Here is a 24117-nt window from a genome sequence, read left to right as displayed (position 1 = left end):
TCCTTCCCTCGAAGTAAAAATTTTAGTTCGGCCTATTAAGCCACCTCTGCGGTGGTAATAAGATTTCAACTTATAACATTCCGTTATTATTATTATTATTATTAGGTCATTTTGAAATTAAGTTGGATTCAAAATTCATGTCTCTTATGCCTCTATAATAATAAGAGATTACAGTTGAGCTAGGTGAAAAAGAGACCCCCAAAATCTACGGAACTAGCCAGTCACAGGGGAAAAACAAGAAGAAGAAGAAGAAGAAGAAGAAGAAGGCAGTGGAACAGAAAAGAGAAGCATAAATAGTTAAGGGAGCAGACTGCAGATAGAAGCAGTCAATAGAAGCTTTACCTGAAAGGTGATGCAGCACTTGAAGAAGCAAACAAAGAAGACCCTCTTTCACTTCGCATCTCTCTCCCAATCCTTCACTTTCTCATCCTCAACTAAGCATCCAAATCCAATCCATCTCTTAAACCTTAAACCCCATCAAAACCCTCTTCCCTCTTTCACAAACACCTCTTCCCATCCAAAATATGAAACCAATGCCATCACTTTCCCACCTCCAAAGTCTCATCTCTATGCCTCATTCTTCTGCACCCTCATCCACCTCTACTTGTCCTGTGGAAGATTTTCCAAAGCCTCAGACTCCTTCTTCCATATGAGAAGTCACGGTATTATTCCCATTTTGCCACTCTGGAATCGTCTTCTATACGAATTCAATGCTGCTGGCTTAGTTTCTGAGGTATGGGTTCTTTACAATGAAATGCTCTCTTGTGGGGTTCTGCCCAATGTTTTCACTACCAACATTTTGGTTCATTCTTTATGTAAAGTGGGTCAGTTGGGTTTGGCTTTGGATTTGCTTAGGAATGCTGAATATGATACTGTTACCTATAATACTGTCATCTGGGGTTTTTGTCAACAAGGATTGGCTCATCAGGCTTTTGGGTTTTTGTCTGAGATGGTAAAGAAGGGTGTTTGTATAGATTCTTTTACTTGCAATACTTTGGTTAATGGGTTTTGCCAAATTGGATTGGTAAGTTATGCTGAGTGGGTTATGGATGATTTGGTTAGTAGGGGGTTTTGTGGAGATGTTATAGGTTTGAACACATTGATTAATGGGTATTGCAAAGCTGGGGAAGTGACTCATGCGCTCGAATTGATGGAGAGTATGAGAAATGATGGTTTTTTGCCTGATATTGTTACTTATAATACTTTGATAAATGGGTTTTGCAAGACGGGTGATTTTGTGAAGGCCAAGAGTCTTATGGATGAGGTTTTTGGGTCTTGGAGTGACAAAGATCATGCACTTCTGAATATTGATGATAGTGTGGATTTGAAACCAAACCTTATTACACACACTACCCTCATTAGTGCATACTGTAAGCAGCAAGGGCTGGCGGAAGCATTTTCTTTGTATGAGGAAATGGTTATGAATGGGTTCTTTCCTGATGTAGTTACTTACAATTCCATTATATATGGCCTTTGCAAGCGTGGGAGACTACCTGAAGCAAATGTACTTATGAGAGAGATGGAGAAGATGGGTGTGGATCCTAATCATGTTTCATATACTATCCTTGTTGATTCCTTATTTAAGGCAAGGAGAGCTGTTGAGGCTTTTATCCTTCAAAGCCAAATGGTAGTTCGTGGCATTGTTTTCGATGTGGTCACACTTACTGCTTTTATGGATGGACTTTTTAAGGTTGGGAAAGCTAATGAGGCTGAAGTCATGTTCAGAACATGTTCAAAACTTAATCTAGTTCCAAACTATATCACCTATTCTGCATTAATTGATGGGCTCTGCAAGTTAGGGGACATGAATACTGCAGAGTCTGTATTTAAAGAAATGGAAGAGAAGCATGTTTCTCCAACAATAATTACATATTCCTCTATAATTAATGGCTATGTGAAGAAAGGTATGCTTGATGAAGCTGTCAATATACTGAGGAAGATGGTGCAAAGAAATTTCTTGCCAAATGCTTTTATATATGTAACACTGATTAATGGCTATTTCAAGGCAGGCAAGCAAGCAACTGCTCTTGATCTATATAATGAAATGAAAATCAGAGGATTAGAGGAAAACAATTTTATACTTGATGCTTTTGTGAACAATATGAAAAGAGGAGGAAGCATGGAGGAGGCTGAGGGACTGGTGAAAGATATGATGTCTAGGGGCTTGTTACCTGACCGTGTTAATTATACATCCTTAATGGATGGCTTCTTCAAATTTGGAAAGGAGTCAGCTGCTCTTAAGATGGCCCAAGAAATGACAGAGAGAAATATAGGGTTTGATGTTGTTGCATATAATGCTCTGATAAACGGTCTATTGAGGTTAGGAAAATATGAACCAGAATCTGTTTATACTGGAATGAGAGAACTGGGTTTGTCTCCAGACCATGCTACATACAACACCATGATGAATGCATACTGCAAACAAGGGAACTTGGAAAAAGCTTTTGAACTCTGGAATGAGATGAAGAACCAAGGCTTTCTGCCAAATTTAATCACTTGTAACATTCTGATTATAGGGCTTTGTGAAGTTGGTGATACTAAAACTGCAGTGGACATTTTGAGTGAAATGTTGGTTCTGGGGCTTCACCCTACTTTAACCACTTATAGAGTTCTGCTTGATGCATCTTCAAAGAGTAACAGGGCAGATGCAATTTTGCAAATGCATGAGAAACTCCTAGATATGGGGCTTAAACTTGATCGGTCAGTTTATAACATTCTAATTGCTACCTTATGCAGGCTAGGGATGACCAGGATAGCCACTTCAGTATTGAAAGATATGAAACAAAGCAGAATTTTAGCAGATACTATTACCTACAATGCCCTTATACGGGGATTTAGTGTAAACCGCAATGTAAATAAGGCCTTTGATGTGTATTCTCAGATGATGCTTGAAGGAGTTTCTCCAAATATTGTTACGTACAATCTCCTTCTAGGGTGTCTTTCAGCTGCTGGTTTGATGACAGAGGCAGACAAATTATTTGGGGAAATGAAGGAAAGAGGATTTGTCCCTAATGCTTCTACTTATGATACTTTGGTTTCTGGACATGGTAAGATTGGAAATAAGAAGGAATCAGTAAAAATTTATTGTGAAATGGTAACTAAAGGCTTTGTTCCCAAAACTAGCACCTACAATGTGCTTATTAGTGATTTTGCTAAGGTGGGAAAAATGGGCCAGGCTAGAGAACTTCTAAATGAGATGCAGGTAAGAGGGGTGTCCCCTAATTCTTCAACCTACGACATACTAGTCTGTGGCTGGTGCAATCTATCTCTGCAACCAGAGTTGGACAGAACATTGAAAGCTTCATATCGAGCTGAGGCCAAAAGTTTATTCACAGAGATGAATGAGAAAGGGTTCATCCCATGTGAAGGTACTATTTTATGTATCAGTTCTACCTTTTCTACACCAGGAAAGAAGGCTGATGCTCGGAGGCTGTTGAAGGAACTGTATGAGAGAAAAGAACAGATGAGAGATGGGATGATAAGCAGAAGACAGGAAATTTCTATCATGGATAGCCAGCCACTCAAGCGCCAATAAAAGTATATGTTACTGCAACATTCCAATTCTTCAGTTGGATGCCAGCCATGAAGTGCTTCAAATATGGTATGCTTTCTTGACACCTTGGTCTTGGCCTGTGGCGTTCATATTTTCATACCATACTTTTCACCAAACTGATTAAAGTCTGTTTCTATATGAAAATAGCATTAGAATTCAGCCATTAGCCATTCTGACTTAGCATTTTTTCCAGATTAACAGTGAGAATAAGGTTGAAAGCCTCCTGTTTTGGACTCAGCATGTGTAAATCCTTGATTTGAACTGGGGGTTCTAAACTGCATTCGTAAGTTTTTAATCATTATTTATGATATGATAGAGAACATTTATTTATGACCTGAAACCTACAACTTGTAGATCCTGTGGTAGCATAAGAGGCTCATTTACATTTCTAATCTTCTTTTTTCTCAATACTATTGTTGTTGCTCTAGGGAGGCATCATCACTATGACTCTTTAAGTCTTGGTGCATGATTTCTTCACCATTCTTTCAGCATCTACAGAAAGCACTCTCTCTCTCTCTCTTTGAATTTTATTTTGATACCTATTCACTTTCAGAGAAGAAAGCACCAATTTTTTATCCATGTCATGAGGCTTGGAGTACAATCCATATACATATAGTTTCTGTTTGGTTTGGTTACTTGTTGATTCCTTGATATTTCCAGCTATTGATATGATCTGTGATTTATTTATTTATTTTATAAAGTAGACATTATTTAGTACAGGGAAAGAGCCATTTCTTCTTTAATTCCTTTGAGTTTGGTTCTCAAAGACATGGTGGATCATTTCAATTTTAATCCTGAGTTGCAATGCCCAGTTACATTTAAGTACTAATATTTTTAATGTTTACTTTGCAGAATTTCTTTCACCCTTTGTGGCAATCTATAGACATAATGACATTTCCATTTTCCTGAGTGTTAAGAAATACAGGAAAAGAAGAAATGTTGAACCACTATTCAAAGCTTCAAAGCAGAAAGAGAGGTTGGTTTTACTCTTGTAAGAAATAATGAAGGGAAAATATTTATTAAGTAAGACATAAATTTCAAATCAAAGGTAATAATTTCTCATACTGTATTTTGTGACCATGCACAAAAATAAAAGTAAAGAGAAGCAGATAATCAAGGAGCTCCCCTCATGCTCTATCCTGGCCTTAGAGTCTCATTTATTTTGCTCTCTTGGATCCGGTGAATGGCAAATGGCAATGCCCTTTTGTAAACTATAAAATATAATCTCTCTTAATTTCTTAGGTTTTGTGTGTCTATCAACTGGGACATTCCTGCTGTTCAGTTAAATGATATCACTATTCTGCATGTCATACCAAAGCATCAAGCAATGCATATTTGTGGAAAACAGTTTACCTTTATTATTTCCCCCCTTCTCTTGCATTTAATTTATTGCTTTGTTAATGGTAATATCAGGGTGAATACGTTGGAGGCTATCATGTTCTGGACGGTTTGATACTAGATCCTATTATAAAGCCTTAAGAGGAAACTGGATATTGGGTTTCCATGGAAGAATATATGGATTAAAGGGTTCCTCACAAGATAGTATTTTTTGGTAGCTGCATCAAGGTTGGTTTTGACAGGGAACAATCTTTTTGAGAAGGGTATAATTATAGTTAACTGGCGTTGTGTGAGCAAGAAAAGTGCAGATACAGTATTTTGCCTCTTACTTCAGTGTTTGGTGGTAAGAGAACTTTGGGTCATTAGTCTTTTTTTTTTTTTTTTTTGGGAGATAAATGGGGGATGCCAAAGACAGTTGTTGATGCTCCTCTTATTAATACAAAGATTATTTACTTACCAAAAAAAAACTACCGGGCTGCCACATTTGAACATTGATTCTATTCATTCTTTCCTTTTAACTGTTAATAAAACACAACAAATATTTAATTTTCATATGCTAATCCATTTGTCTAATTTCTCATTGTGAAGATATTGATCTGTGCTCCTTGAATAGTAGAACTCTGCGGTTGCATTTAGTTGGCTATAAATTGGGTATACTATAGATTGTTGTATATATTGAAAGTACATTTGTAAAGATGCTACTGTAGAAATGCTCTCTGCAAGGTGAACTCTACTTTTTATCTTGTGCTTACACAGTCTCAACTGTTTGATATCCTTATTAGGTTGGTCTAATATTTTGCTGGAGGAACATGGATGCCAGGAAGCTGAAAGAGCTTTCCAGAATCATGAATTAGGTAACTCTTAAATATATATATATATATATATATATATATATATTTTTTTTTTTAAATAATAAACTTCATTGTAATTGAATATGTTATCATTTTTTTTTTGGTATAAATAATCATTCATTTTAAAAGAGGGGAATGCTTGAGTTTTATACTCCCTTATCACTTGCATACCTTTATTAAAAAATTGTTATTAAAAACTTGAAATCCACTTTTTTTCTCTTGCATACCTTCTGATGTATCTATTCCAATATGACAAACCACCTACTCTATCTTCTGATTCTCTACCAATAAAGAAACTCTATCTTCCCTTGTCTCACCAATTTATTTTCTCTTCCTATTCTCTACTTTCATCTTATTACTTGAAATCCATTGAATTTTCTAAACTTGATTGACGTTTATAGTTGATGACAACTGATTTTTGTGGAATAATCTCATCCAAAGTTCTAGTTCAACGGGTGAAATTTATTAAATCTTCTCCACAATTCATGAATTCTCTTTAATTCAGTCCTTAAGTGCACTGGGACGCCCAAAGCTAATCCTCAAGATAACAACTAGACTTTATTGTTTCATATTTTCTCTTTCTGTATCACTTTAGGCATCCATGGATGTTGCTTGGCATCATATATTTTAGCTTGACATGCGTTGTTTTGCAGAATCAATTTACTTTGCACTTTGGGCCAAGATCAAAAGGTCTTGAAAAGTTTGATGCATGGAAAAGCCATGTCTTGTTTGTTCAAGAGATACGGGACCTAAATGCGTTCCAAGTTTGCTAAAACGTCAATAGCCACTTGTCCATATCTTTTGAAGGGATTTGTTTCCATTTAAGTGCACTTGGACCAAAGAGAGAGAATCTTGAGACTTTTTCTGGTCCTATATAGGGGACATGTTGAAGGCTTGGAGCTCCTTTTTTCAGAATGTTGGAAGACTTGTTTCAAGAGATGAGAAGAAGACACTACAAAATCTTCTTTTGTAAAACTTTTGTTGTTCCAAATAAAGGATATATGTTTTCCTCTTCACTTTTTAGGTATTATTTCCATTCCAATCCAATCCAAATCGGCATAATCAAAAACAGCATTTAATTCTAAAATTTCTTGATTTCTGATAGGATGATTAATGGTATTTTGAGCTTTCTTGCTATTCATTTTAAACTCCCATACTTAGAAGCATTTCCAGATAGTTTATGTTGCCAGTTTTTCATACATTTTTGTTTTTCTGTATATTTCTTGAATGTGAAACTTCAAACTAGTTGGCTTGCATAAAATGGTCATGTAATAGTTTAAACCTTTTAAGAAATGAGCTGAATTACTAGATTGAAACATCCAAAAATTAAGGAGAACCTCCTCTCCTTAGAATGGGATGGAGGATGAATTGATTCAAAACTCAAATGCCCAATTGGAAGATGAAGCAATGGATTCAAATCTCTGATCCACAACTTACCAATCAGAAGAAATGTTCCAACGGAGATGATTATTAACATCCCTTGTAGCCTCATTTATTTTTGAACAAATAACAAATAAGTTGGACAAATGAGGGCATTTGACCCTAGAGAGAAAGAACACTCTTAAACAACCAGTGACTGAAATTGGACAAATTATTATAGGAGATTATGCTATATGCAGGACTATTTTGGAGCTGATTTTATACTATCATTTTAAAAGTTACAATGTTCTATTTCGAGTTCCCTTCATAGATAAAAAGCAGTGGTAATATGGTAAAAATGCTGTATGATTGAAGCTTGTAGGGCGGCACACTATTGTCGCAGATGTTGCACCAGCATCCCAGCAGAAAAAGAATTGTTGCATTTTATGCTTAGGATCTGAGACCACGTCGCTTCTACATCAGTTGAGCTCCATTTGCAGCATCAACTTGGCTTCAAGTCAAGAACCAAAAACCAACTCTTTTAAGGATCTCAAAGGTGAGTTGTATCCATACACTATGGGGTCTCTCCACAGAGCCATTCCTGTTGTAAGGAGAATTATATTAGAGGGTTTTTTTCCTCCCATGTTCAATTCTAGAACCAAGCGGCTCAAGCACATAAAATAAATTAAAAAAAGAAACCCAAAGATTTGGGGGAGGGAGGGGGGGGGGGGGGGGTTTGCTGAAGGTTATCAGTCTATAAAAACTCATAAAAATCAACTCATAGCACGAATGGGGGATAGAGGGACAACCTATCCACGAAAACAAACCAATCGTTGCTGCCAAGAAGAATTCCCTACTAATGGCGTTGAAACTGAAATCACAATACAACACAGTTTCAGTTGAGATCAAATTGTCACTCAGTAAACATAAAAAAAATATATGTAGAGATGGACTATTCATTAGGGATTTCTTACCAGTACAAGCATAGAATATTCCCATATCCATAAAACAAAGAAGCCCAAGTTGAACCAAGAAACCTGTAATTACAATTGAACCAACTTTTTACTAATATATATAGTTAACAATTCATCAAAGCATCAACGAATAAAACAAAAACATCAAAGAATTAAGTAAAAAAAAAGCATGTTAAAACCAGGTCAGTAAGGAGTTCACTAAAATTTATTAGTTGGTATCTAACTCCCTGGAAGTTAAATGATATATGTTCAAGAATTCTATGATACTTCCCATTCGTACCTAAAAATGTTTAGATATATTTGGTATAGGTCATAAATATGTTATATAGAAGATTTCTAGTGAGTGGAGATAGCCACTTGGACAAACAACTCCACCTATCACACCCCTTCTGATATGGAAACTGATAACAATCAGAGTTCGTTACTTCATAGGAATACCTTCTTTTCACCCAAGAACTAAGTTAGATGGTAATCTTTTTACAGTATATAGCATGGTAGGCATTGTTAGAAACAATACCATAATAGATGATACACATAATTATTTTGGCAATGTGGCGTTCAAATGCAAGTTAGAACAAACTTATTCTTCTAGAGTTGAAATGCAGAGGGTTAATCTTTGGAACATTAGCAAGTTAAAACAGACCTATGAATATCTTATTCAACATTGAAATCTAAAAGAGCGTAGAAGGACAAGGGCATTACCACATAAAATCACGAGTAAAGAGGGCACGTGGAATCATAAGTCCATTTCCCATCATAGCGAGTAACATTGAGAAAGCTGATAAGCCTCTGATGTTATCAGGATTCAGGAAATTTGTCCACTGAACAGGAAGCACAAATTGTTGTCAGTGTATGTACCGGTGAACTACCAGCTGACTTGAAGCTTAATCTTGTATCATTTAACCATTATTCTAACTCTCCTCTTCACATGAGTTTGATTGATCAACTATTGATCTAACACATACAAAATAAATTTTCCTATTTAAAATGTCACAATTCTAAGACAGCACCACAAGATTAGATTACCATTTGTGAAACTGGCATCCACATGAAGAGAAGTGTAGCCGTCCACCCCGATATTCCTCCAACAAATTTGACACCTTCCTTAGAAAGTTTACCCATTCGTGCCTGCAAATATTAGCAGCTTCATGTTAGGGGGGAAAAGAGCTGAATCGGACTGCCCATTTCTTGGTCTTAATCTAAGAAACATTAAAAAGAATGACAAAACTTTTTTTTAAAGGCATCTATTGCAGATAATGAACCCTGAATTAGTCACTTTTATGTTAATGACAACAAATTAATCTCACAACAATTTTACAAATGAATTATGTCTGGATGGGAAGGTAAAAGGATAGGATCTTTTTGCTTCAGTTTGGCAATTTTAGAATGAAAATAAGTGACACAAAGGAAATTGATAAGAAGTGCATTGAAGTTTGTAGTAATTTATTTTTTTTAGCATCGGAAGGAAGAAAAGAGAAGATTTTTTTTCCTAAATAGTTTCTACTGATTTTGTGTCATAATTAATTTGTAAATATGCTTTAAATGTTGTACATACATGAACACTTCCAGTTTTCACCAAATCCATTCAATTTTGGACTGAAGTACAATGAGAGCCTAGTTCCTTTCATTTCTGTCTTCACTCTCTTCTCATTAAAGATCCAAACATAAGAAGTAATTAAAACTTTGAAATACTTCACTTCTCTTCCTTCCACTTCTCTCAATCCAAACACACTGAATTATGTAAAACCTGTAAGGTTTGAGACTTACCACTTAATGTGCCTGGTCAAGGTTATAGCAGGATTATAAATTTTTTTTTTTTTTAAGTTAATTTTTTAAAAATCATCAGCATGTTATTCAATTATTTGAACTGTGATAATATCATAAATAAAATGTCCTGTACATCAGCACTTTTATTGCTCAATAGTGGGAGCTTGATCCCACATTACTCAGGTAATGGAGACCTTTAGGTGGATCAGGCAAACATATAGAGAGAAAAATCATCAGAGATCAATTTTGGTGCTCTTGAATACAAAAGTAAAGATCAACACATACACCTGAATGATGCGTTTTAGAACTGTACATGACAAGGCCAGGTCGCTTAAGTGTGTACTTGATTTGGTTCAGTAAGTGAAGTTCAAAAAAAGAAAAACCACGTAAAATGAATTGTAACATTCTATTATTATTGAAGTTATTGTTTGTATTAAGTTGACCATGTTTTGACACAGAGCAACCTTTCTTTATCATTTTCTACAATGCACACATGCTTGAGTTGTCTAATATTAATTTTGATAGGTCTGCTCAGGCCCAAGGATTCCAAAATTAAGGCAATCACTGATGCTGCTGTGCCTGGAGAAATTATAGAATGCATTTTCCTTAAGTTCTCTTTGACATGAAACTAATACATAAGAATAGCAAGAGGACCCCATTTATTAGTGGTTCTATTTGTGCATGCAGTGAACAATAATCTAAAATTTCTCTCAGAGAAGGAATTTTTATGTTATGGAAAGTGATTGTAAAGAGCGCCTTATTCAATGAGGTTCAATAATGTGAAAATCAAGGTAGACTTCACACCCTAGACTATTTTAAGTAACTCAAAAGGCATCTGACTACAGAGAGTAATTAAGCATCCAGACTCCTAGAATGAAGAGATTCACCCATGATCCAGCACACATTGTTCCCATCAGCTATATTTGCCCTTGTTACAGTTCTATTCTCCCTTAATCTACCAACATGAGAGAGAGAAAGGAAACTTTATGCACCTAGAACTAAACTGAATGATTCATGTTCTAATGGTTTCACCACATTTAGGACTCATATCTTATCAGAGTAACATGAATAAAAGTAGATAAACAGCCCACAGGTAGGTAAAGCTTACCATAATAACAGCCGTGACAGCTATAACAAAAGCTATTGCCCCAGGCAAGATACTATTTGGTATATATGGGACAAATGTAGACCACATAATCTGCATCCAAACATGTTTAAAAGGATCAGAATTATAAGTGCCAGATATAAATAAATATTGTCATTGCCTAAATACCAAAATAAATTTTAGAATAGATGTTTGTGTATGTGTTTGGGCATGTGAATAGAGAGAGAGAAAGAGAGGGGCTGGAGGAGATTACTTGGGGGAGGACAGATAGCCCGCCAACAGTGATAAAATCTTCCCAAAAGCGCCAGATTTCGGCATTGAGCAAATTAAAATAATACATGAAATTCAATATAAGCCCGGCTGCGACAACAACTGAAGTAATCACAAAATAAGGTAGAGGCATGGCTTCTGCCATTGCAAGCTGCAGGAATACCACATATTGTGATACTGCGCCCAATGTTTGCACAACAATCACCTCCTTCTCCCTCTTCTTTGTAAAGTATGAGAGCAGTGAAAGGTTTCCAAGTAAACCAGTGAACATTCCCTGCATTAACAACATTCAGTCCCTTAGGTTCCAAAGGCAATGCGTTGTCTGGCTGATAGTAAAAAGTAGGGGGGGAGGGGGGAAGGGGGAGGGGGGGTGGGACAGTTTGAAGTTTTGAATCTTTTCTCCATAACATAAAAACAGAAGAGGATTGCAACATCACTCAACAAAGCCTAAGAAAAGAATGTCAATTCTAAAACTTGATGTTGTCAATGTCTACTTTTGCCTGAATGTTTTCTAAGAGCCTAAACTGAGGTTACATTAAACAATAATAAATTGAAAGATTAAAAAGAATTTAAAATTTTTCTATAAATGATTAAGAAGCTACAGCAATGCTGTACCAGCCATGGGACCGCCAGAAGGGCTGTTTTGTTCCCTGCCAAAAGATTGCGAGCATTGAGGATGATCTGAGGCAGTTGCAGCAACAGAAATGGGATATTTGATGCTCCAGAGAACTTTGCTGTCAATGAATCCCATTGCTCAAAGCTCTTACTGTTCCTTAATTTCACTGATCCCTTTCAAAACCCCCAAAAGAATCCATCAGTATATTTAACTCAAACCAAGGGCTTACAATTCAGCTTATGCAAGCTAATAGAAAAATAATATAAAAAAAAAATAAATAAATAATAATAATAATAATAATCTGAGACATCATAGGAGAACAATGTTCTTGGTCCTCAGAATTGTGGGGATTAACTGAGCTTCTGAAGTAGTTAATCTGCTGAATGAAGTCAAGCTTTTAAGAACCAGAAAGCACAAGATATAAGAAATCAAAATAATTTACCACAAAAGACAGGATTAATGATTAGCAATTCATTGAAATCTTAGACAATAGATGATCCAAAGAGAATGCATAGAACCAAGCCAAATAGTTATATATACAACAACAAAAGCAACAAGCCATAGTCCCAAATTTTTTGGGGTCGGCTATGAATTGTCAATAGATTAGCCAGATTTAGCCACATGAATTATTTTCCGTTATTCTATTCTATCCTAAGTTATACTCTTTTTTTTTAAAATTTATTTTTACTAAATTCAGACTCTCTGTTATCTTCGTCATTAACGTGTCACTTTTTACTACTTCTACAAACATTACTCTTTGGTCTTTCCTCTACCTTTTTTTCATTCTCTCAACTTGAATCTACTCACTCTTTCTAGCTGGTCCATTAATCGCTCCCCTCTGGCCAAATACTTGTATATCAAAGCCCAAAATAATGGAAAATTTATTTAGCCAAAGCTTTTATTTTCATACTATTCATATGTGTGGTTTACCTTAAGCTCCATTTGTTGACAACAAAAACACAAACAAAAAAAAAAAAGTACAAAGGGAAATGGAATCTTTTGAAATATAAGATCCAAGTCAAATAAGTGCTCCTAAACTAAACAAGTGCCCCAACCTTTCTGTCACCCACGACCACCAAAAAGAAAATCAGAAGTTTGCTGAGGTATGCATTTCTTGAGATTAAGAATCATATAACGAGAAATGAATTTTCATTGCTAAAATAAATAAAAGGCCAAGAAATTGAATCTTTTGGATAAGAATTCTACACCCCAATTAAAAAAAAAAAAATACAAAATGATCATTTGGAAAAAGTGAAATCCAAGTCAACAAAGTGTGCAACTATTCCACAACCGACAAAGAGCAAAACTTTAGTCTGTTGTTCATTTTTCGGCAGACCCAGAAATTGTTAGTGGGGTTTTCTTACTTTCATTGGTAAAGACATACTATTTTCTCAGCTGGCAAACACAGCATTAGTTAAACACTTAACACAACGAAACTAGCACCAATTTGTTAATAACAATCATAATACATAAAACAGAGAGTTGGGATTGCGGAAATACCTGGTGAAGTGGATGTGGGACATCCGAGTCAAGAGCAGCAGTAATCGGAGAACTGACTCGTCGGTTTATCAAAGTAGTGAGCGAGTTGTATTTCAAAGATAGAGACTTTTGGTTTTGGTTTTGAAGGGTCAAAGATAAGGTGGGCTTTAGTGGTGGAAGAGAGTGGCAATTGTTTGGATACAAAGTACGATGTTGAAGACTATGTGGTACCTTGTTACAACCAAAGGAAACTACTAGAGACTTAGCCATTGAATTAGGATTGGATTTTCAACCTTTTTGTAGTAAAACAACAACACTTTCAGAAGAAAAGAGACTCAAAAAGAGAGTGAAAAAGATTGTGTTTTGCCTGAAGCAAAGAGATTTATAGGACTCAGAAGAGAGTGGCAGTGACAGTGTCTGTACTTGGTGAAACGTGAAAGAGAGAAAAAAAGTGTTACAGTGCAGATTGGGGTGGGGTGAGATGTGGGGAGTCTGGGGAGGACACGTGGAAAGTTCAGTGATATTTGCTGCATTTGTACGGTGGGTTTTTGATGTGTTTGTGCATTGAGATTTGATGCAATGTGTGAGATATTTAATGCATTATTAACTAGAATAGAAGAAGTACGAGAAGCAGAGACTTCACTGGATCCGAAATCCAATCCAAGTGAAAGTGAGTATTCATTGTCCACCGTCCAAGCTCGTGAGCTGTCTGCCTATGAGTCTTTGACTTAATTTCAGAAAAATTACGGGCGGTTTGACATGGTATTTAAGTAACCATTTTTAAATTTTAAATAACATTATATATTATCCTACATATTTTTTTATTTATACGTATTTTTAAAAAATATAAATAACGTTACTAAATAAGTCTTTATTAGTTAATCCTTAGCAATAAGGACTTGATATTCATTTCTAATTGTTAATTTTATTTATGAATTTAATTAATATGTTAATTATTATCATGTCAAAAGAGATATTATCATACTCTTTTATTATTGTACTTTTGAAATTGTAAATATTTACTTTCTGGTTATCAAAAATAACATATAATAAAATACTTTCTGACTTATATGGTTGGCTTGAAATGTTTTCATTTTCGTCCTCCATTTGTATCATTTTTTCTTTTGATTCTTCTTGTAAGTTGTAATTATGTTCGAGGAAATTTTTAAATAGTCGTTTTGTCTACATGTATGATAATTGATCCATTTTAAAAAACGATATAATGATTTACATGTGTGATGATTGATCCATTAAAAAAAACGATATAATGATTTAAAATTATATGGCAACAATTTTTAAAAGAAAAATGTTCTCCTCCAAACTGGATTGGAGAAATCTCCTTCTACTAATTACATGGAAATTTATAAAATAATACATAGTTATATGGGCTAAAAATTTGAAAGCCCAGGATGTAATGGGGCTTGGATTGAGGTCCACCATAATTAATTTGTAAATATGGGTGTTCGGACCAACAGTTGAACTTTTGAATAACAATTTTTATTCAAAGATAAAAATACAACAAGATATTAGCATAAGGATTGTTGTTAAGGGTAAATGTGTTTAACTTATCTTCCTCGGAATGGCCAAGGAACCTTTGACACTAAATGATATACTAGTATGAATATCATTTTTTCTAATATTTGAGATCTGATCCATGTTCACTGGGGATCTCTTCCCTTTTATAGTGTTTTTGCTTCGATCTTAACCCTCCACATGGAGGGTTGTTGATCCTTTCACAAGATACTTGTCTCATCTCTCCTTTTGAGACCATGCGATCCTCCCTCAAGATACTTGTCTCATCCCTCCTTTTGAGGCCATGCTGAATAAGTAACAGGCTGTGTTGGCACTGTTCACATGTTATTTAGTCATTAATGAAGTAGGTTTAGTTGTTGCAGTGCATTCAATGTAGAGGTGATAATAGCTTTTCTGAGAAGTTTCCTCTTCTTTTTGTCTACACTAGTCACTCTTTCCTCCTTTGTATCATAACCCTCGGCCTCACGTAGTTTTCCTCCCACTTTCTTTGGATCATTTTTGTCTGAACGCCTTCCTCGGGCTACTTGTTCCTTTGGTCAAAACTCCTTTTTGATTGCTTGGGCCTACTTGGATTAAATGGGTTGATGGTTGGGCCTTCATGCTCCTTGAACCAAACCCAATAGGGCCAATAGTGTATTTTAATGACATGATTTGCTAAAATATTTTAAAAAGTCACGTAACTTTTAATTATGTTAGATGATTAAAAGTATACATAGATTGTTTTTCTAATTGTCACGTAATGAATTGGAGGAACATTTTATCCATATTAAAAATTCTATCTTAAAAAAAAAACAAAAGAAAATGAACATACATAATATCTTAACACCATTCATTGATGTCAAAACACTCACCTAATCTAAGTTCATCTTTGGGTTATGAGTGGCAATTTTTGTTGGTGAGTTATGTTTGTGTCATATCGAGGTATGACTATTCTAGTACTTGAGTAAATGGAATATGACCTATTTAGCAGATATGATTTATTTTCGATACAAGGTTGGCTAGGAATAGTTTGAAACCTAAGGTGATAAGTTGAAGGGTGGACTTTTATTTAAACATTAAATTTAATAATAAAGAATCTAAGGTTAATTTGATGAATTAATACTAACTAAATCAATTTATATTTATATAGATAATTAAATATTATAGTTCCAAGTACAATTTAACAAAAGTGTTTTTTTTTTAAAAGAAGTTTACTTCATCTTGGATATAAGATGATGCATGGTTGAGTAAATTTGCAATCTAATTTTTGAATGTATATTTTGGCGACAAGAGAGAGCTAGAAATTGTTTGGTGTGTGGTAATGTGAGAGATTAGATAGCTAATGTTAATAGTCTATCATATAGGATATTAATTTACAAAAATTAAAGTTTCAAGCTATTGAGATATGTTTCTATTAGTTTAATATTTTGGAGGCCTTGTTAGTGAACTTAAAAACCTAATTAATGAAAGTTTCATATCAATTTGTAAGCCTTTTATAATACAATTTTTAGTATCTCAAAAATCACTCATGGAAAAAAAATGGTTCACAACCTTAAAAAAAAAAAATTATACCATAAATATTTTGGGCTTTTTCATAATTGGGATTGGTTTGGAGGCCTTTTTATCTAAAAGGGTGAGAGAACTTTTTTGTAGTGGAGGACTTGGGCCGGCCTTGTTTGGTTAATGCTATTATATTGGGCTTTTCTTTGTAACCGACATGAGTTATGTCGGCTCAACGGGTCTGTTATTTTTAGACTTTTATTAAGCTAAACTCGAATCTCTGGTCTACTCTTCTGTACACTTTCGAACTCGCTTCCGATTGCGAGCTTTGGGGTCCGGACTGTTCAAACAACACCAACAACTACTTTCACTCGGTTAGCTTTCTAAGTCTCATTTTTTAAATTCGAAAACCCTAGTGTGTTGTTTCGGATTTTGGTTTTGGTTTCTTGCAAATTCGAAACTCGAAACCCTAGTGTTTTTTGTTGTTGTTGTTGTTGAAGATGGATGATTATCAAGAAATGGAGAAATTCGGTATGGATAATGATTACGAGGACGCACAATGGATCAATGGCGAGTTCTACTATCGGAAGCGCAAGGAGAAGCGTTCTCAAACCAAGGAGGACGTTCTCTATGGCGTTTTTGCGGACTCGGCCTCCGATTCCGATGACTACTCGTCGTCCTCCAAGAAGCGTCGCAAGAATCGCGATCTTCACAAGAAAGCCGACCTCACCAAGCCGGTCAGTTTCATCTCCACCGGTACCGTCATGCCCACCCAAGAAATTGAAGAAAATTTGAAGGAAGATATCGCCGACGATAGGCCCGGTCTTGGCGTCGGGTTCAACTCCGGGTCGGGTCTAGGGTTTGGTTCGGGGACTAACGGAGTTAGCCGGAACGAAGAGGAGGAGGCGGCGGAGGAGGAGGGAGAGGAGGAGGAGGAGTTGTTTTTGCCGACGGCGTTTGGGAAGAGGATTAAGGAAGGGGCGATGAGGAGAGAGAAGGAGAGGGCTGAGAAGGTGAAATTGGATAAGGGGAAGAGAGCGAAAGATGAAGGTTTTGTGAGTGGTACTGGTAATTCTGTTGGTGTGTTTGAGAAGCACACGAAAGGGATTGGTATGAAATTGTTGGAGAAAATGGGGTACAAAGGTGGTGGGCTTGGGAAGAATGCGCAAGGGATTGTGGCTCCCATTGAGGCGAAAATGCGGCCGAAGAAAATGGGTATGGGGTTTAATGATTTCAGGGAGGCGGAGAAGTTCGCGGCTCCGGTGGGAATAAAGGAGTTGGAGGTGGATAAGAAGAAGGGTTTGTTGGGGAGTGAGAGTGTGGGGAGAGGGAAAGGGAAGCGGTGGTCGAAGCAGGCGAGGAAGAGGAAGGAGGAGGATGAGGAGTTTCTTACTGCGGATGAGTTGTTGGCGAGAAAGGCGGAGCAAGGGGAGAAGGTTGAGGTTGTTCAGAAGGTGTATGATATGAGGGGACCGCAGGTTCGGGTGTTGAAGAATTTGGAGAATTTGAATGCTGAGGAAAAGGCAAGGGAGGATGATGTTCCAATGCCGGAGCTTCAGTACAATGTGAAGCTTATTGTGGACTTGGCAGAGCTTGAAATAGAGAAGATTGATAGGGATTTGAGGAACGAGGAGGCCACGGCAGAGCGATTGAAGGAGGATAAGGATAGGTTGATGATTGAGGCTGAGAGGCAGAAGAAGCAGTTGTATAGTATGGGAGAGATAATGAGTGTGTTGGATCAATTGGGGGAAGAGGATTCTGTGGGGAAGTTGACATTGGATTCACTTGCGGAGCGTTTCAGTGCGTTAAGGAGTAAATTTGCTGAGGATTACAAGTTGTGTAACTTGTCCTGGATTGCCTGCTCGTATGCTCTGCCTTTGTTTATCAGAGTGTTTCAGGGATGGGATCCTCTTCAGAATCCCTTCCACGGGTTAGAGGTTGTATCTTTGTGGAAGAGAGTACTTGAGGGTGAAGAATGTCATGATATCTGGGATACTGCTTCGCCTTATTCCCAATTGATCTCCGAAGTTGTGTTACCAGCTGTTAGAATTTCTGGTGTCAACACTTGGCAGGCTAGGGACCCAGAACCAATGCTTCGGTTTATGGATTCTTGGGAAAAGTTGTTACCTCCATCAGTTCTCCATTTTATTTTGGATAACATTGTTATGCCTAAACTGACTGGTGCAGTGGGCTCTTGGGAACCATTACGGGAAACTGTTCCAATCCATGTTTGGGTGCATCCATGGTTACCGTATTTGGGACACAAATTGGAGGGTATTTATCAAACGATACGTGTTAAGTTGAGTCAAATTCTTGGTGCTTGGCATCCAAGTGATGTGTCTGCTTATACTATATTGTCACCTTGGAAGACTGTGTTTGATTCAGCAAGTTGGGAACAGCTTATGCGTAGATTTATAGTTCCTAAGTTGCAGCTTGTTCTGCAAGAGTTTCAAGTAAACCCCGCTAATCAGAAGCTTGATGAGTTTTATTGGGTTATGAAGTGGGCTTCTGATGTACCAATTCATCTTATGGTTGATATGATGGAGAGGTTCTTTTTTTCCAAGTGGCTACAGGTCTTGTATCATTGGTTACAAGCGAGCCCAAACTTTGAGGAGATAACAAAATGGTATTTGGGTTGGAAAGAACTTCTTCCGAAGGAACTTCTTGCAAATGAAAGTATCCGGTTTCAGCTCAATCGTGGTCTTGAGATGATGAACCAGACTGTGGAAGGTTTGGAGGTGGTCCAACCTGGTTTGAAAGAGAACATTAGCTATTTTAGGGTACTTGAGCAAAGGCAGTTTGAGGCTCAGCAGAAAGCAGCTGCACAACAAGCTGCTGCGAGTTTCAGTGGTGCAACCTATATGGATGATACGAGTGGTGCTGAGATGAGCTTGAAAGAAGTTATTGAAGCCCATGCTCAACAACATGGCTTACTATTTAAGCCAAAGGTAGGCAGGATGCACAACGGGCACCAGATATATGGATTTGGGAACGTCAGCATTATTGTTGATCACTTAAATCAAAAGTTATATGCTCAAACGGAGGAAGGGTGGTCCCTTGTATCCTTTCAAGACTTACTGGACAAGCAGCATGGTTCTCTTTCAAAGAGACGATGAACTCTGTGTTGAGATGGAGCAGTGTTTCTGGTTTTAAGAGCGTATTCATTAGGCATAGATTCAGATTCTGAAGTCACAGGTTAGCTTGTCCTAATTGGTCCAGCCTGTCATGACTGGGATTTTTGTTGTAAGAATTGATATCTAAATTTAATTTTCCTTGACATTAACATTTTTTTTCCATTTTGATTTTCTCCTATTTTCTTGTTTTGTAAATATGTCTTGCCCTTATACTTACTATGTTGTTAAAAATAGTAGGTCTTTTCACTTAGATAGTTGGCACTGGAAGGTAGCTTGTTCTGTAATACCAATTGCATTTATTGAAGTGCATACATAGTTGTGACTCATCTTTGCAGTTATCTTTTGGGAACTTGTACAATTGAATTCTTGGCATGGAAATTCTAAATCCTTTTGCAGTTTACATTCAAATTGGGACCCAACTCAGATTGGGTTCCATTGGATTTGTGCCAACCATATTGACCTTGAAGAAGTTCCTGTGATAACATAATCTGCTTTTGATTGGAGTGCAAAGCAATCTTAATTTTGAAAAGCCAATGAGCTATATCTCAACTGGCCCTTCTCCCATAATGGAGTTACAAAGTAATCAGTACCTAGAGTGATTTTCACTGAACCAAGCCTCTTGCCACTATAGCTACTAAGAGCTATATAAATTGCTTGTGATCTCATGTTAACGATTTACATTACTAAACTATTGTATTATCTTTTCATCTAGGATATATCTTAAAAGGGAGACTAATTGCACAAGAAAAACTAGAAAATAAACACACTTGATTTCATGAGAGGGGCAGACAAATATTTGGTGAAATGTAGGAAAGAGAATTTATCCCCGATGCTTCTACTTATGATACTTTGGTTTCTGGACATGGTAAGATTGGAAATAAAAGGAATCAGTAAAACTTTATGGTGAAACGGTAACTTAAGGCATTGTTCCCAAAACTAACACCTACAATGTGCTTATTAGTGATTTTGTAAGGTGGGAAAACTGGGCCAGGCTAGTGAGCTTCTAAATGAGATGCAAGTGAGAGGGGTATCCCCTAATTCATTAACTTACAACAAACTAATCTGTGGTTCTCTGTGACCAGAGTTGGACAGAAAATTGAAAGTGTCATATTGAGCCGAAGCAAAAAAATCATACACAGAGATGCATGAGAAATGGTTCATCCCTTGTGAAAGTACCCTTTTATATATCAACAATTCTGCTTTTTCTAAACCAGGAAAGGAGGTCAATGCTTGGAGGCTGTTGAAGGAACTTTATAAGAGAAAAGAGCATATGGGAGATGGGATGAAAAGCAGAACGCAGGGAATTTCTGTTATGGATAACCAGCTGCTCAAGGACCAATAAAAGTATGTTTTACAACAACATTCCAATTCTCCAGTTGGATGCTTGCCGAGAAGTACTTCAAATATGGTATGCATTTTTGATACCTTGGTTTGGCCTGTGTCATTCATATCTCATACCTTACTATTCACTAAACTGATATGAAAGTAGCATTAGATTTCAGCCATTAGCCATTATTACTGAGCATCTTTGCCAGATTAACACTGAGAATAAGGTTGAAAGCCTCCTGTTCTGGACTTGCATGTGTAAATCCTCGCTTTGAACTCGGGGTTCTAAACTGCATTCATAAGTTTAATCAATATATATGATCCGATAGAGAACCTTTATTTATGCACTGCAACCTACAACTTGTAGATCTTCTGGTAGCATGGGGGGCTCATTTACGTTTCTGGTCTTCTTTTTTGTCAATTATATCATTCTAGCTCTAGGGAGGTGCCATTACTATGACTATGCTCTTTAAGTCTTGGTGCATGATTTCTTCACCATTCTTTCAACATCTGCAGACATTATTTTCTCTCTCTCTCTCTCTCATTGCAATTTTATTTTGATACTTAAAGAAAAAACATCAATTCTTGATCTCTATCCTGAGGTGTTTGGTTTGGTTACTAGTTGATTCCTTGATTTTTCCAGCCATTGATATGATCTATGATTTAATTTAATATATAAAGTAGATGTTATGTATTACAGTGGAAAGAGCCATGGTTTCTGGAGTTTGGTTCTTTTGAGTTTGGGTCTTGGAGACTTGGTGAATCCTTTCAATTTGTACTACTGAGTTGCAATGCCCAGTTACATTTAAGTAGCAATATTCTTGTAATGTTTACTTTGCAGAAGTTCTTCATCCCTTTTTGGCAATCTATAAACATAATGGCATTTCCATTTTCCAGAGTGTTGGGAAATACAGGAAAGGAAGAAATGTTAAACTACTAGTCAAAGCTTCAAACCAGAAATAGAGGTTGGTTTTACTCTTATAGGAAAGAATGAAGGCAAAATATTCATTAAGTAGAACATAAATGTCAAATCAAAGGTAATAATTTCTCACACTGTATTTTGTCATTTTGTGACCATGCACAAAAATTAAAAGTAAAGAGAAACAGAAAATCAAGGAGCTCCTCTCATGCTCTATTCTGGCCTTGGTCTTATTTTTTGCTCTCTTGGATCCAGTGAATGGCACTTCCCTTTGTAAACTACAAAATATAATATGGAGCTCTTAGTTCCTTGTGAATCTTCTGTGGGCAAATCTTTACTATATTTCTTCTTTTTAGCACTAAGTTTTGTTTTTTGATTTCTTTTGGTCTGCTTTAAGTTATTTGTTGCCTTCCGGCATAAGCTTTACAAACATGCCCTGCTGGTTGAACTATTGGAGTGGAAAGACGGGCCCTGAAACGGAGCCACAGAAAGCCTGATTTGCTGGCGTATCTGAAGTTCTGAATAGTACTTCTATAATTGTTATCTCCATGTCTTGAACTTTACAGCATTAGTTCAAAGAACACAAAAGGGGGCCAAGTTGATACGGATGTAGGATGGTGATATTCATTTGATTTTAGCCTTATTACTTCTCTTGCATTTAGTTTATTGCTTTGTTAATGGTAATATCAGTTTAATATGTTGGAGGCTATCATGTTCTAGACAGTTTGATACTAGATCCTATTATAAAGTCTTCAGAGGAAACTGGGATATTGGGTTTCCATGGAAGAATGTTTGGAAGAAAAGGGTTCCACACAGGTTAGGATTTTTTGGTTAAATAGCTGCATCAGGGATCATTTTGACAGGGGACAATCTTCTTGAGAAGGGTATAATTATAGTTAACTGGTGTTGTATGTGCTAGAAGAATGCAGAAGCACATATATTGTTGCTTTTTTGTTGTTTGATGGTAAGAGAACTTTGGTCATTAGTCTTCTTCTTTTTGTTTTTTGTTTTTTTGTGTTTTGTTTTTGTTTTTTGAGTTAATGGGGGATGCCAAGGACAATTTTTGATGCTCTTCTTATTAATGAAAAGATAATTATTTACTTATCAAATTAAAAAAAAAAAATCAGGGCTGCCACATTTGAATGTTGATTCTATACATTCTTTCCTTTTAAAGTGTTAGATAAAACAAAAAAAAAAAGATTTAATTTCCATATACTAAACAATTTGTCTAATTTCTCGTTGTGAAGATATGATTTGTGCTCCTTGAATAGTAAAACTCTGCTGTTGCATTTAGTTGGCTATAATTACCATAAAATGATTTGCATGAACAATGATGATAATAGTTTGGTGTACTATTAAGTTTTCTATTCATAAAAAAAAGAAGAAGAAAAAGAAAAAATTTTGGTATACTATTTGATTATTGTATATACTGACGGTACATTTCTATAGATGCTACTGTGGAAATGCATTTTGGACGACAAGCTATACTTTTTATGTTACGCTTACACTACACAGCTTCAACTGTTTGATATCCTTACTAGGGTGGTCTAATATTGTGCTGGAGGAGCATGGATCCTAGAAAGCTGGGATAGCTTTCCAGAATCATGATTCTGCCATTCTGGTAAATTCTAATTTTATTATCATTTATTTATTTTATATAAGTAAATAATCATTCATTTTAAAAGAGGAGACTGCTCGAGTTTTCTACTTCTTTATCACTTGCATAACTTTATAAAAATATTGTTTATAGAAACATAAATCCTCTCCTTCATTTTATTATTTTATTTTTGTTTAACATGAAACATGCTTGATAGATACGTTAGAATCAGCAATTGCCTACACATCAAAACTTTCAGAAACGGGTCTAAAGTTTAAAATGGTGCTTCTGCTGTATCTATTCCAATATGACCAACTCACTCTTATTCTATTTGCATCTTATTACTTAAAATCCATTGAATTTTCTAAACTTGATTGAGGCTTATAGTTGATGACAACTTATTTCTGCTGTATAATCTCACCCAAATTTCTAGTTCAACAGGTAACATTTGTAATATTTTCTCCACAATTCATGAATCCTCTTTAATTCATGGTTCTTGAGTGCGCTGGAAGTCTGGAACACCCGAAGCCAAGGGATAGAGGGGGAAGACAACACAAAATCTTATACATGGCCTGGGCCAGATGTATTTGACCTAGGCAGTTTTCTTTCATTTTTAATCATGTTATAGTGATAGAAGACAATAACTTGTTTTGTAAAACTTCTGTTGTTCCAAATAAAAGATATGTTTTCCTCTAAACTCTTTAGGTACTAATTCTATTCCATTCAAAATCGGCATAATCAAGAACCATGTTCAATTCTAAAATTTCTTGCTTCTGATGGAACGATAAAGGGTATTTTGAGCTTTCTTGCTATTCAT

At 36.1% G+C, this 24117-nt stretch overlaps 3 protein-coding genes across 7 annotated transcripts; 2 read left to right on the top strand and 1 right to left on the bottom strand.

Moving 5' to 3' along the window:
- The first annotated feature begins 166 nt into the window (after positions 1-166).
- LOC142620880 (uncharacterized) lies at positions 167-23257 on the top strand. 5 transcript variants are annotated; one of them, XM_075794181.1, is made up of 6 exons: positions 167-3601; positions 3747-3836; positions 4406-4529; positions 4967-5119; positions 5674-5745; positions 6396-6751. In XM_075794181.1, the coding sequence occupies exon 1, from the start codon at positions 353-355 to the stop codon at positions 3533-3535; it is 3183 nt and encodes a 1060-aa protein (XP_075650296.1). In that variant the 5' UTR covers positions 167-352; the 3' UTR covers positions 3536-3601; positions 3747-3836; positions 4406-4529; positions 4967-5119; positions 5674-5745; positions 6396-6751. The 5 variants fall into 5 exon arrangements, with proteins under 5 accessions (XP_075650296.1, XP_075650294.1, XP_075650298.1 ...); XM_075794179.1 differs by having other exon boundaries at positions 4967-5234; XM_075794183.1 differs by lacking the exons at positions 5674-5745; positions 6396-6751 and adding an exon at positions 23245-23257.
- On the bottom strand, positions 7304-13913 carry LOC142618563 (maltose excess protein 1, chloroplastic-like). The gene is made up of 9 exons (XM_075791509.1): positions 13334-13913; positions 11833-12006; positions 11201-11491; positions 10951-11040; positions 9102-9203; positions 8778-8896; positions 8076-8138; positions 7911-7972; positions 7304-7702 (listed from the first exon to the last, which is right to left on the bottom strand). Exons 1-9 carry the CDS (start codon positions 13580-13582, stop codon positions 7620-7622), a joined length of 1233 nt encoding a protein of 410 aa, XP_075647624.1. The 5' UTR covers positions 13583-13913; the 3' UTR covers positions 7304-7619.
- On the top strand, positions 16568-19810 carry LOC142620881 (septin and tuftelin-interacting protein 1 homolog 1). Its single transcript, XM_075794184.1, has 2 exons — positions 16568-16698; positions 16825-19810. Exon 2 carries the CDS (start codon positions 16825-16827, stop codon positions 19438-19440), a length of 2616 nt encoding a protein of 871 aa, XP_075650299.1. The 5' UTR covers positions 16568-16698; the 3' UTR covers positions 19441-19810.
- Positions 23258-24117: the final 860 nt, after the last annotated feature.

This window comes from Castanea sativa, chromosome 12, assembly GCF_040712315.1.
Source record: "Castanea sativa cultivar Marrone di Chiusa Pesio chromosome 12, ASM4071231v1".
Lineage (NCBI taxonomy): Eukaryota > Viridiplantae > Streptophyta > Magnoliopsida > Fagales > Fagaceae > Castanea > Castanea sativa.
This window is presented reverse-complemented; position numbering and strand designations above follow the sequence as displayed.